Source organism: Thermomyces lanuginosus (genome assembly GCF_041956635.1).
Source record: "Thermomyces lanuginosus strain ATCC 200065 unplaced genomic scaffold VTN49scaffold_40, whole genome shotgun sequence".
Classification (NCBI taxonomy): domain Eukaryota; kingdom Fungi; phylum Ascomycota; class Eurotiomycetes; order Eurotiales; family Trichocomaceae; genus Thermomyces; species Thermomyces lanuginosus.
In genome coordinates, this window is record NW_027192374.1 from 1,606,527 (window position 1) to 1,619,931 (window position 13,405).

At 51.2% G+C, this 13,405-nt stretch overlaps 6 protein-coding genes across 6 annotated transcripts; 2 read left to right on the plus strand and 4 right to left on the minus strand.

Moving 5' to 3' along the window:
- Nucleotides 1-512: 512 nt before the first annotated feature.
- On the minus strand, nucleotides 513-2,039 carry VTN49DRAFT_6619 (uncharacterized protein; the record flags this gene model as incomplete). The annotated part of the gene is made up of 1 exon (XM_069414797.1): nucleotides 513-2,039. The coding sequence occupies one exon, from the start codon at nucleotides 2,037-2,039 to the stop codon at nucleotides 513-515; it is 1,527 nt and encodes a 508-aa protein (XP_069266007.1).
- A 1,177-nt stretch (nucleotides 2,040-3,216) lies between these two features.
- On the plus strand, nucleotides 3,217-6,270 carry VTN49DRAFT_6620 (uncharacterized protein; the record flags this gene model as incomplete). The annotated part of the gene is made up of 1 exon (XM_069414799.1): nucleotides 3,217-6,270. The coding sequence occupies one exon, from the start codon at nucleotides 3,217-3,219 to the stop codon at nucleotides 6,268-6,270; it is 3,054 nt and encodes a 1,017-aa protein (XP_069266008.1).
- A 109-nt stretch (nucleotides 6,271-6,379) lies between these two features.
- VTN49DRAFT_6621 (uncharacterized protein) lies at nucleotides 6,380-7,471 on the minus strand (the record flags this gene model as incomplete). The annotated part of the gene is made up of 1 exon (XM_069414800.1): nucleotides 6,380-7,471. The coding sequence occupies one exon, from the start codon at nucleotides 7,469-7,471 to the stop codon at nucleotides 6,380-6,382; it is 1,092 nt and encodes a 363-aa protein (XP_069266009.1).
- A 451-nt stretch (nucleotides 7,472-7,922) lies between these two features.
- On the plus strand, nucleotides 7,923-9,493 carry VTN49DRAFT_6622 (uncharacterized protein; the record flags this gene model as incomplete). Its single annotated transcript, XM_069414801.1, has 4 exons — nucleotides 7,923-8,418; nucleotides 8,475-9,177; nucleotides 9,233-9,295; nucleotides 9,355-9,493. The coding sequence occupies 4 exons, from the start codon at nucleotides 7,923-7,925 to the stop codon at nucleotides 9,491-9,493; spliced, it is 1,401 nt and encodes a 466-aa protein (XP_069266010.1).
- A 337-nt stretch (nucleotides 9,494-9,830) lies between these two features.
- VTN49DRAFT_6623 (uncharacterized protein) lies at nucleotides 9,831-10,427 on the minus strand (the record flags this gene model as incomplete). Its single annotated transcript, XM_069414802.1, has 1 exon — nucleotides 9,831-10,427. One exon carries the CDS (start codon nucleotides 10,425-10,427, stop codon nucleotides 9,831-9,833), a length of 597 nt encoding a protein of 198 aa, XP_069266011.1.
- A 1,790-nt stretch (nucleotides 10,428-12,217) lies between these two features.
- VTN49DRAFT_6624 (uncharacterized protein) lies at nucleotides 12,218-12,780 on the minus strand (the record flags this gene model as incomplete). The annotated part of the gene is made up of 2 exons (XM_069414803.1): nucleotides 12,218-12,457; nucleotides 12,658-12,780. 2 exons carry the CDS (start codon nucleotides 12,778-12,780, stop codon nucleotides 12,218-12,220), a joined length of 363 nt encoding a protein of 120 aa, XP_069266012.1.
- Nucleotides 12,781-13,405: the final 625 nt, after the last annotated feature.

Consider the following 13,405-nt stretch of genomic DNA (forward strand, 5'->3'; position numbering starts at 1 on the left):
GCCGGTCGTTGTCGTCGGAGGTTGCTGGTCGAGTCTCGCAAAAGACTGCAGCTCTGCGCTCAATATTGAGTGGAACTTTTTTCGGATGGTGGGCATAGCGCGGCCGACCACTCACAGTCCGCCTTGCACCGTTTCTCGCTTAGCGAAGCCCTAACCGCACTAACCCTATTAGGATGCATTAGTCATCTTCTTGGCACGATGCAAAACTAGTCTCAGGGAGGCAGTCAGGAACTCCCAAGGTTCGTCGATACTATGTATGGTCTTTGGACTCTTTGACTGGAACATAAGGAAATCTCAATGAACGATGTACATCTGCAATCACACGCGTCAATACTCTATGACTACAATCTGAACCAGTCTCTCGGTATCACAATGAATGAAACGAATTCACAGTAGCACCAAGCCATCAATCAATCCCAGAGCGCCGCCCAAACCTCAGTCCCGAATAAAGTCAAATAGAGTACAGCAATCTCATCAATCGTAAACGCTCGCAGTAAAGAATAGAAGGAAAGTTATGCCGGAGACGCCCTCCAGGCATCAATTCCCAGACCAACGTGGCTTTCTTTGGCCCGCTTGATTGTCGGTCCATCGTCCTCAATTGACCTCCTTCGCTTGACAGGGAAAGAACCCGGTTGGGCAACGCCAGGCTTCTTCACCTGCCCGAAAATTTTCGCCTGAACGAGGTTGTTGGATTTACCGATGGGTCGGGATTGTGGCGGCGCCTTCTCCTCCTGGCTGCTGCCAGGGAATCGCCGTAGCATGCTAGTCGCGAGAGAGCTTGCTTGAGACGCTGGTAGCTCATCGTCGGTCACCGCTTCCTCCACATCGGACTCAACCGATATCGTGCTATCTCGATCTTCACGATCTCGCATGGCTCGCTCCTGCTCACGGTCATGAGAGGACCGACCAATGTCATCGCGTGGACGACTGCCAGGAGTTGCGTACTGGGACTCGCGGACATCCCGAGATCTCTGAGGCGTCGTTGGAAATGCTGGCACGGTATGCGACCCACGAGCGTAACTACTATAGTCTCTGGACTGCCGCGATCGCGTGGGTGATACGGCAGATGAATCTCCATGCAAGACACGGTCGGCAGCCAATAGAGTGGCAAACGCATCGTGATTGTCACTTCGACCAGTGTGAGTGTGCGTGTGTTCCGGATATCGGCTGTGAGCTTTCCTCTGTTGTGCTTCATATTCTCCACGGTTATGCGGTGATAGTGACCCACGGTCGATAATAAGCGCAAAATGCTCCCGATTTTCCCGGATTCGCTTTTTAAGTCGCTGATTCTCCTCCAGAAGCGATTCTTGTTTGAGGTTACCCTCTTCCATTTTCTCTCTGATTAGCTTCTTAGCATTCATCAGCCGTTCTTCTAGCCTTGCGTTTTGCCGCTCCAGTTCTTCTATACGTTTCAATGACGAATCAAGCTGCGGGCTAGGAGAAAGCTGAGGTGTTCGGTAACGTGACACGCCATTGCGGTTTCGATATTCCGAGCTCTGTAGAATTTCCACTTCGCGGCGAGCCAGTTGTTGTTCTACCTCGGCTCTCTTGATTGCCTCATTGCTGGCGAAAGAGAGAAGGCTATGCTGCAATTTAAAGTGCAAAGCAGACATGCGTGCTTCTTGCGCCACCCCCAGCAACTCCTTAGCCATCACCCGCAACTGGCCTTCGTCGGCGTTGTCAATGTCTTCCGTTGTTGGAAGGTTCTCTGTTGCACCATATGCGGCACACAGGGTCTTTTCCAACGAGGTAGACGGTGGTGAAGCTGGCACAACCTCTTCCGATCCCGACCGGGATCGTGATCGCCGGCGAACAGGAGCATGGATCTGTGAGGACGGAGGCGGTGTAATTTCCGAAGACGACGCAGGAGGCGGCGAGCAAAAATGGTTATTCTTGTCCAATGTAGCAGCCATTGGGCGCGCCTCCGGGGATGCTGTTAAAAGGGATCTCCGCGGTGGTGTGCTGGGCACCGCCGTGTCCGAAATCTCGGCTGGCGGGGCCAGCGGCCCAGGGGCTGAGTGCTCTGTGTGTTGTGACATGAACAATGCAGTCTGGGTTGCGGTCAATTGCAGCCCTGCATCATAATACATCTGTTAGTCATGATCACCCCCTAGGCCTTCGTGTTGGAATCACATACCAAGTAGCTATCTCTTAATAATGCCCCCGGATTGATCAATTCTTCACTACCTTATCAAGCCAAAGTGTATCACGGTATGACTGCAGCGGCAGGAGAGCGAAAACAACAAGCCTTGCGCGGGCGGTCACACAAGGGGGTGAGAGGAATTCAACGAGCCAACCTCGGGCAGTAACGACACGGGCAGGTAATCAGCTATGCGCCGGCGTATGAACACATGAAGCGTAGAAGAGATGAGCGACGTTTTCCAGCAACCCCGAAGGAAATGGGGAAGAGAGGGTATCGATGGTTTGACCAGGAGTCGCCGGGGCAGCGGTGACGCTGCAGTTAATGCCTCGTTCTGAGCCGTGGCCGGGGACTGGGAGGCTGGGAGCCCCTCTGGCTCTGGCCAATCAAGCGCCCCTAGCCAACCACCGCCAACCACGTGAGGCCTGACACGCTGCCAATTCTCATTTCTCCTCTGCCAGCCAATCAGCGGTCGAGGACCCCAGAACTACGCGCGTGCCGTGTCAGAAGAATAGCACGTGATCCAAACAGGGTTGCCGGGGCATCCAGGTCGTCGTTTCATAGGCAACCTTTCACGTGACTTAATCATGTGACTAAGATTCTCATCACAGTATCACGTGAGTGCACTTAGTCATCCCGCATATTCGCGTGGTCACGTGGAATCAATCGGAGGCTCGGGCCGGTCCCAGCGGCCAGAGTCCCGAATTCGCTGGTGGAGAGCAACAGCCAATCAGAGCCCGTGAACCCTAGCAACTCCTGAATGGTCTGTACCGGCGCTCTGGCTCGATCGCTTTTGCCATCGTCCTTTTTAGTGAGCTTCCGCAATCAACGATGAATTCATTGTTCTAGCATTGCACGCTAGTTGCTGCATTCTCCCTGCCGGTGACAGTCCTAGTAGAGGGTCTGCACATCAGTGGGAGCTCATAAGTCAGGATTGCTCGTCCGGCAGTCCGTTCGCAACGCGTTTTCCAAGTCCCCTCCGTATGGATCTCACCCACCGATCTGGAGCATAGCCATTTGATTTGATTTTCCGGTCTTCCAATTTGTAGGCCTGCTGGCTACGCGCGGTCGCTGCGATGGATCGCAACACAGTTCCCCGCCGGCCACCGAGTGGTATCCCGCGGCCTGTCTCGCGGATCCCTCTGCCAACCGGTACCACTGGCCGATCCCTCAAGCCGTCGCCATCCCAAGAGCGATTGCAGTCCGATTCAGGAGTTAACATCTCCCGGCTTCGGCGTCCGTCACAGGAGTCGTTGACAAGGTCCTCATCGACGAGGTTGAGCATCAGACGTCGCGAATCGACGCAAACTTTGCAGAGCTTCGCGGAAAGCCAGGAGACGGACGAAACGGGCGAGGAATCGTGGGAACTGGTGACGGAGCCCGATCGTGAGCCGTCAAGGGTGCCATCTTTGTCGGATCGGACCATCGAGACGCTCTCCAAAATCCCCCAGTCGCCCTCTCCCCGCAAAAGCAAGTTCAGTGGGGTCCCAGAGTCGCCGATGGCTCCTCCATTGCGCCCAGCATCTGCAATGAACGATTACTCCCGATCTTCGTCAAGAGCCTCCCAACGTTATCCGGGGGAGGACGGGCTCTCTGCGCCGCCGGTCTCCGTCAGGAAATCTTCGTCTCGGTCCTCGTTGATTTCCGTGTCATCGACTCGAAGTTCGCAGCTGTCAACGGTCACGGATGCCTCAAGCAGGACCGCAAAGTCAAGTGGTCAAGGAACGAAACACGAACAAAGGGAGTCGACCGCTGGAACTTCTTCCAGGCCCCTTCCCCTGAGATCGACCAAGTCCGTAGACAAGCTCTCTTCCAAGAAGCCGCGACCGTCGTTGGCCAAATCAGTGACTGAAGACGAGAATCCTCCACCGCTCACTGTTAAGAAGGCCAGGAAACCGTCATCAAATATCTCGTCTACCCTTACATCTCCTTCATCGACAGTATCAAAGTCTTCCTCGGGCGCATCGGTGAACTCCGAACAGACGGGGCCAGACCTGGACATCGAAAACCGTCGGGTTTCCAAATCCTCGTCGGCCTTGCGAGAGACCATCGCAAAGGCTAAAGCGGCACGGAAAGCCGCCAAACAGAATAACACGGGATTTGGAATTCCTGATACATGGGACGCGATTGATGTCCAAGATCCGTTTAATCAGCTGCCAAAAGAACCCAACCTGAACTTGCTGAGAAAGCGGATCCAAGCGGCGCGGACGTCGGGCTCCCTAAATATTGCCGCAATGGGGCTCAAGACATTCCCAGAGGAGGTGTTGACAATGTACGATTACGATCCGGACAGCAATGCCGACTGGTATGAGAGCGTGGATTTGGTCAAGATGATTGTGGCCGATAACGAACTGGAGACCATACCGGACGAGGTGTTTCCTGACGTGGATCCAAACGATTTCGACCTGGCAGAGGACACCAAGGGCTGTCAATTCGCAGGGACCGAAGTGCTAGATTTGCACGGAAACCTGCTTCGGTCCTTGCCAATAGGGTTGCGACGTCTGCAACGCCTGAGCTCACTCAACCTTTCCAACAATCAATTCACGATGGAGAGTCTCCAGGTAATCTCGGAGCTTGAATCGCTGACCGATCTTAAACTAGCGAACAACCAGCTGGAAGGTCAATTCCTACCGAGTCTCTGCCATCTGCCCAAGTTGGAAGCTTTGGACCTGCGTGGAAATCGCCTTACATTGCTTCCAGATGCCGTGCGCAATTTGGCGCGCCTGCGGATTCTCAATATCTCTGACAATGAGCTGACAAGGCTACCGTTCCCTGCCCTGAGCACTCTCCCATTGATCGAGCTGAACGCCGTTCGCAACAAACTGCAGGGCACTCTAATAGCTGCCGATGTCACGCGTTTAGAGTCATTGCAGACTCTCAATGTAGCCAATAACTCTCTAGAGCGGCTCTCGGAAAGGGATGAGCTGGAGCTCCCGAACCTGCAGACTCTTTCCGTTGAAGCCAACTGGCTGAGATCTCTCCCAAACGTCTCCAGCTGGCGGTCTGTACTGAGAATCTCCGCTGCCGAAAACAGCATCGAGGCTCTCCCCGAAGGGTTCACGCAGTTAGATAATCTCAAACATGTCGACCTGACGGGAAATAACATCACTAGGCTGGATGAGCGTATCGGGTTGATGGACAACCTGACATCCTTCCGAATAGCGAACAACCCATTGCGGGAGCGGAAGTTCCTTACCATGGATACCGAAGATCTCAAGCAGGATCTTCGCAACCGATGTGCGCCAGAGCCTTCGAGCGACGATGAACCGTTCCCCGGAACAAGCACCACCACGGAACAACCTGCGGAGCAGACCGCAGAACAGACCGCGGACCATACCAATGAGGATGACGATGAGGAAGGCTCCGAAGGGACTGAGTTCACTTTGGCTCCGGAGAGCCCGAGCCATCTCAACCGGTGGAAAGTCAAAACAGGAGGAATCCTGGACCGCTCAGAGACCGAGATGACGGAACTTGAAGCTGACGAGCTCAAGCCGTTGCTGTCATCGCACGATATCAAGCAACTCTACATCAACCGCAACAAGCTGCAGAACTTTCCAGTGCCCGCTCTGCACCTTATCTCGCATACATTGACCGACTTGGACATATCAAACAACCCACTGAAGACCGCGACTGCCTTCTCCGAGCCCGTGTCTCTGCCCCATCTACAAAACCTCACCATGACCAGCACTGGTCTGACGAGCCTCGAACCGCTTCTCACAAATCTCGATGCGCCGTCGCTCAAGTTCCTCGACGTGTCGAACAATCGTCTAACCGGCGCCATGCCTAAGGTTCGGCAGAAGTACCCCAATCTGGCCACTTTCCTTGCTGCCGACAACAAGTTCACCAGCGTCGAGTTCGAGGCCGTGATTGGTCTTCAGGTGTTGGACATTAGCAACAATGACATCGACCATCTGCCTCCGAAACTCGGCCTGCTGGGTCCGGAGCCCGGCAGTACAACCGTTGCCGGTGGGATCCCGGGGCTGAAGAGACTCGAAGTGTCTGGAAATAGTTTCCGCGTTCCTCGCTGGCAGGTCGTTGTCAAGGGAACGGAAGCTATTCTTGAGTGGCTCAAGGGCCGCATTCCAGCGGAGGAGATCGAGGCCTGGGAGAACAATCATGGGACTGAATAGTGTCACCCATGGTCACAACCTTAAAACTATTAACATGTACTGAGAATGTATAGATAGTACAACTGTACAAGTATATATTAATATCAATTCTTGGTTCCTAATGTACCAGTCATTGGCCTTTGCTTTCCTTGACAACTCCCTCGATCACCTTCATCCATGTTGCCGACCATGTTGTGAATTTATCTTCTTCTGCAACATTCCACGGATATGCGACCAACGAGACTGCGCGTTCCGCACACTTCCTTGCTCTTCGAAGATGTACACTTAACCCACTTAGATTACCCTCGTACAGTGACCCAGCAACTTCATCGACATGCCCAGGGATAGCCTGGAGCTCCACAAAGAGAGAGTTTAGCTTTGCAATGATATCTTTTTGCGATGTTTTTTCATCGATCACAAAGCATTCTTTCTTTAGGCGATTTGAAATGATGGCCGGATAAATTTGGGAAATGGGTTTGAGCAAGCGAAGGGTGTTCTTCTTGTGCGTTTGCAAAGCTGCGATGTCATCGTCATCTTCACCACCTTCATGATCCTCTTTCGGGCTTTTATCATTGCCGTTCTCCTCATTATCCAAATCAAAGTCGTCTAGATCATCCTCATTTTCGGGATCCCACTCCTCCAATTCGCTGATCGCGTCCTTGATCAAATCCCGCCATTCCTCAACCCGACGAACAACGAAACCCGCAACACCTTTCTCCACGAGACCCATGATCTCGTCGCAGACGTCCCATACTCTTCCCGTTTGCGAGGTAATAGCATCCTTCTCGTCTTTTGGAAGTTCGCTCTTCTCCTCTCGTTTGGCAACTTTCTGAATCTCTTCCGTTAAAGAGCTATACTCCTTCAACGCAGTACGTACGAGCACGCGCGCTTCCGAGGAATATGCTGTCGTGTGTTCGTCCGGTGTGATCAGCAATGCAGCCGTTACGAGCGATGGGAGCGCAGTGCCATTGACGTCGCTCAGCACGGTTGAAATCGCCGATGGTGTAAACGGTGCGGTAATCGCAAGCAACGACAGTTTTGTCACATGCGATCGAAGAGTTTTTGAGCTGTCGGAGAGGAGTTTCAGTCGATTTGGTGCGTTGGCGAGGGGTTGTTGTTGGCTGTCATTGCTTGCGAAGACGTTGGCAGACGCGAGTGTCGTTTGAAATTGTTCTGAGAGAGCGAGGGAGGTCGTCAACAGTTGTTGTAGTTTTTCTGCCATGACGAATTGCCTTAATATTGTATGGGTTGGTGGTCAAATTCAATTGATGAGTTGTGCTTGGAGATTTTTTTTTTTTCTTCTCGTTCCACGCAGGACTGCGTTTCGGCTGGAGTGGGCTGTATTCGGAGCGAGGGGTTGATCGTCGATGATTGATCCGCTGCCTTCGGAGCTGCTAAGCTCCTCGATAAATTCCACTTGTCGACTTCCAGGAAAACCAATCTATGAACAACTCGACAAAAAAAAAAAAAAAAAAGAATTTCCAGGCGTTAGCATTTGCGATACCTAACCCTAGAATTAAGCCCTAATTACCGTATCGAGACGCTACCTACTATTTCCTTGATTCTTCAGCGGCAAAGAGCTCTCTTACCTTGTCCGACACCGATAAATCGCCGCCACCTCCATGATGAGTCCATCCTCGATATCACCGTAGATTCGCACTGCGCAAAATACAATGGGGACACCCAAACCACGCGCCCCTGCAAAGCAGGCCGCTCCCACCTCCCAACCGCTCCCAGAGAAGACCTTCGTCATCGACAACGGCGCCTACACCCTCAAGGCCGGCTACGCGCCCTCAACCTTCGACGCGGCGAAAGACGATGAAATCCTCTCTTCATGCGTGACCATTCCCAATGCGCTCGCCAAAACCCGCGATGGCCGCGTCTTCGTCGGTCCCCAGCTTTCCACCCATATTTCAGACTGGAACGAAGCTCTTTTCCGGCGGCCTGTGGAAAAGGGGTTCATCGTGAACTGGGAGGCGCAGAAGGAAATATGGGAATATTCATTTTTCGACGAGAAGCTGGTTCGGACTGATAAAACAAAGGTCCCGAACCCGGGGGACACGACGTTGATTTTGACCGAGGCGCCGAATGCGTTGCCGATTCTACAGAAGCACGCGGACGAGATGGTCATGGAGGAATGGGGATTTGGCGGGTATGCTAGGGTGATTGGTAGGTTGTTGAAGATTTGGGCTCGTGGATCGTCTGACATTGGAGGATGTTCCTAGGACCGACAATGAATGCGTGGAATGATATACGCTCTCTGTTTGGAGATCCCGTTCAGGAGGCGTCCAGCGCAACCCCTGCCGAATGTCTTCTCGTTGTCGACTCTGGCTACTCTCATACTACAATCACACCTGTCTATCGAGGACGACCGCTGCATCGCGCCGTTCGAAGGCTTGACCTGGGCGGCAAGCATCTCACAAACTACATCAAAGAAATGGTCTCCATGCGACAATACAACATGGTCGATGAGACATACATCATGAACCAGGTCAAAGAGGCAGTATGCTATGTCAGTCTAGATTTCAACAACGACATGGAGCGGACCTGGAAAGGGAACCGGGAACGTAACCCACCCAAACCAGGTGATGATATCGTGGTCGAATATGTACTTCCCGATTTTGCAGCAAACAAGAAAGGCTACGTTCGGCCGCATGACCCACTCCTAAATGCGAAGAAACGAAAGAGCATTCTGTCTGGGGCGGGTACCGAAGCCTTTGCCGAAGACTATTTAGTCCTCGGAAACGAACGATTCACTGTGCCGGAGATTCTATTCAACCCAAGTGACATTGGGCTAAGACAGGCTGGCATCCCCGAGATCATCTTGCAGAGTCTCTCCGTGTTGCCCACCGGTCTACATCCAGCGTTCTTGGCTAACGTGCTGGTTGTGGGTGGAACAACATTAATTCCTGGGTTTGTTGAGCGATTGTATGTGCTTCCAAATGAGTCAGGCACAGCAACAGTGCTGACATAGAAGGTATAGAGAGACGGAGCTGCGGCAGATGGCGCCAGCTGAATGCGTCGTCCGCGTGCGACAGCCAGCAGAGTGAGTTTCCAGTTGACCTCGAATCCATTACCTACCCATACTAATCGCCCACTGTATAGCCCGATTCGATCAACATGGCGAGGAGCGGTGCGGTTAGCTACCAACCGTGAAGACCTCCGGGCTATTTCCATTACACGACAAGAATATCTGGAGTATGGTTCGGCATGGGCTGGGAGGAAATTTGCTGGAGCTGTTTGAATTGTATTTTCTTTGGTCCGGATATGGTGCGAGATACCCTCTATTTGCATGGTGTATTTCTAGAATAAATACGGAGTTGATTGTCCATAGGGCGACATTGCGTGATTTGGTGTCTACCTTTTTTCTTCATATATCCCTGGATTACAGACCACTCCTAGCCGGCTATGGGAGAACACGTCTATTTCTAAGGGTCAAAGCTTTACTGTGAAAATCACAAGCTGTTCACTTGCAAAGCATCAACACTGGTAATACAAAACTAAAGCAGCTTACAAAACAATTTCCTCTAGATCAGCAAACTCTACACTACACTCGAGCCGTTCGAGGTCAACTGAACAACCTATGGCTTCCCCGTTGTCTTCGGCATGAAGAGAGAACTTGGGAAACCTTTGTCCTTTTCGCACCTCACACCAAAACGCGGCAATTTAAACTCATTATCAACTCCCTGAAACCGAAGCGATCCCTCCACAATGTAGTCGTGGCTCTCCTTTGCGTTCTCAAGAACCAATGACACTCTGAGGAACGCGACAACACTGCCACGACCGATATCATTGTCTACTGTCCAGGTTCCCAAACCACGTCGTTCGAGAACTACTCTGAGGTGCTTGGTCTGGACGTTTGCATCATCATCCTTGATGGGTTCAAACGGTCCGTCTCCGGCTGGTCTTTGCATCGTCACGGTCGTTGCGATGGTTGGGCTGGATGTGAACCTGATCAGGTCCTGATCAGGCGGCTGGATGATCCTGAGCTCGAGAAGCAGTGGCTTGCCGCTCTGGGGAAACACATCCATCCATTCCATGCGGAGGTTGTGGTTGTTGTCAGGGAGGACTTGAGGAACCTCGGCCGGGAGCGGTGTGCCAGGTATTACAGTCCAAGAGTCAGGCTCGTGGAAGACGGGCATATTGTAGTGATAGTTATGCTTAACGGAGTATGTCATGTGTGGGACTGAGCAGCTATTGACTTTGTGTTGTTCGAAGTACGTTGTGATTGATTGCTTAGCCAGCTCGAGATGTGCCGAGATGTGCTTCTTCCCTCCTTTTTATAAGTAACTGTGACTTGATAATGATTGGAATTTCCCGGACATGAGACTCAATCCTCCAAGATTTTAAGGCCGAGTTAACGGAGTTCTCCGTTGAACTCCTTAATCAGAGCGTGTGAAAACCTTGATATCTAAAGTAGACGAACCACATCCTTTATTCAAAATACCTGGCGAATCGAGTGGCATTGTCAGTCTTATTGATTAAATCAAGAGTACTGTTGGCCTCCGAAGACAACGTATTCATTTGAATCCGCAGAGAAACAAATCAATTTTGGACAAAGCCGCATCGCTTTCACGTCTCCGTATGGTCAGCAAACCAACCTAGGCTGGCATGAACCGACTAGAATCGGTTACATCATGATTGAGGTTGTCGTCACGTATCTACAATGGAGCCATAACAAAGAATATTTCGCGCGATGTTGTCCGAGAGGAATGATTGAGTCGTCAGCCCGCTGTCACGATATTCCCTAATTTGAGTGACATGCTAAAGCAGCGTTTTTCTAGTCGACAATATCATATTTTATACAGGCGATGTGCATTTAATGAAAACATCAGTAAATCTAGGGCTCTGAAACGGAATTCTATGTACATCGACAGAGCAGACCACTTGTTTCTATACTGCACACCGAATGGCGGTTATATCTGAATGATAGCTTGAATCAGCAGATAGAACAGGTCGATGCATCCTGGAGGAATGATCAAGCCCTTCATTCGAGAAATACTGAGGACGTGACAGACTATTCCGTGAATTCAACCCCTTTCCCGTATTTAAAGACAAGGAACCGCACCCGGAATGTCCGGAATAAACTTGAGATTGAAGAAACAGAGTTGAACTCCGCAACCGCTAGCCGGGCCAAACACCTCGCTGTCGGCGAAAAGTACCCAGGTACCTTGCCAGTTATATACCAGTCCTTCTGACTCTAAGTGTCGACCTGTTTGCATCCGCATTTGTCACCTGAATGGACTTCTCGGATGCCCAACTCGTCCAATGTATGCAAAGTTTTGCCTGTAATGGCGTCGGAAATTGTGAGCTGTCCAGTCTCCTTGTAGAAACGGTAGAAAATATTGGGCGTAGGAGCGGGCTAATTGGTATGTATGGGATCCTCTTGTTTGAAGGGCTCGAAATACTCGATCTCTTTGATGCTCAGGTGATCGATGGCGTAGTCATATACGAGGTGCAAAGCGGCATGCCATCATCATCGCTCGAAGAGGTAAGGAAGCTCACTCTTTTATGTCCGCTGGCGCGATAGCTACCCACAGCTGGGAACCAAAGACGAGCCTTGTCAAAGCGATCACCCCCAAGTGGTAAGTCGAAGTGTTTCTTGCAGAGCAGCTGGCCGTCCAATGTCCACTTCGTCTGCTGCACTTCTGGCGGACGTGCGTCCCAATTGATTTCGAATACCACCAGAATGTTCTCATCCACGTCCACATGCAATAAAGTAATGTCACCGAAGCAACCAATTTCTCTGATAAGATTTGAGCTCAGATCCAGACATAGAGAGGACGGCGTTGCCAGTTATATGAGCAAGGTATAATCACCCTGCCTCTTTCGATGAATATCGGCCTAACATTATGAGGAAATCGTTTTTCAAATTTTTGGGAAGTCCTCAGATCCCATGCTGTCAGAACTTCGCCAAAGCTGGTTTGTGTCGGATAATGAAAATCGCACAGAACAATGCAGCTTCTCCTTACGAAGTATCCGCGCGCCGGACAAGATAACGATCCGACAGTGTGAAGTCAAGTACTTCCATATCTGGATAGTCGTCCATCCAGATTAATTTCTTCCCGCTCTCGAGATCTAACATCTCAATGTCGTTGATCCTCTCCGGCATGAAATGGAAGAGCCGTCTTGAATAGCACGATACATCAGGGGGCAGGCCAATCAGCCCTTTCCAAGGAAGAAAGACCTTCTTGACTGGCCGGACACACTGCAAGGCATGCCGTCACCGGAAATAGGTCATCGCATCGGCGACCGATACATTAACCAGCCTCCATGGCTAAAAACTCCAAAGTTTGACGCAAAGCAAGTCTGATAACTACATCGCACGAAAAAAGAGCGTGCCATCGCTTCCAAACCTAAGACAGCCTTGTCAAAACAAATAGGTTTGGAAATAGACGTAATACGTACCCGTTGACACCGAACAATATCTGTGGGATTCAAGCGGCCCGCGACCTGAATCAGAAGTTCCACCGGCAAAGAGCCGACAATATCATACGAACGCCCAAGTCGGCCCTGTTCTAAGTGCGCCATGGTGGGCCGCCACTCATGGATATTCAATTGATCTAGAATCGCATGGATCTGCGCCATGATTAGCGTCGCGTTTCTACGTGCTTGATTGATGCGGCTGGTTTAGTCACACGCGTCGTGACGACGAGGAGGAACCAAAGCGACATGAAATCCGCTATGTTTCGTGTCGCGATTTTTGAAGTACCGCACCCGATGTAAAGATTCGTTAGTTAACGGCCTGACGAATTCATCAAACAGAGTCAGATGGCTTGGACTAAGGTAGGATGGTACTGTGGAAAGATTATGAACAGAGTTTCCAACTGGTCAAGCATCTGTCATACATAGGAACGCGTGGCTTTCAACACCCATTAGATAGACCGCTTTGCCAGTCATTCTTGTTGGCAGCGTAGGACCGTACGCTAATTCAAACTTGGAATAACCACTCCGTACTCTTAACTCTCCAAGTTCGACATCAGATTTGACCTACCTATCTGATTTCGGAAAACTATAAATTATGCACCACGTTACGCATAACCCTCGAGCCCGTGGATAGGTAGGTACTTAACAACCTGATCTGGCCGGGCAGTGTACTCGGACCTGGAACTGCTTGGGAAAACCAGACTTTATAGTCTGGCACTCCCAACATACG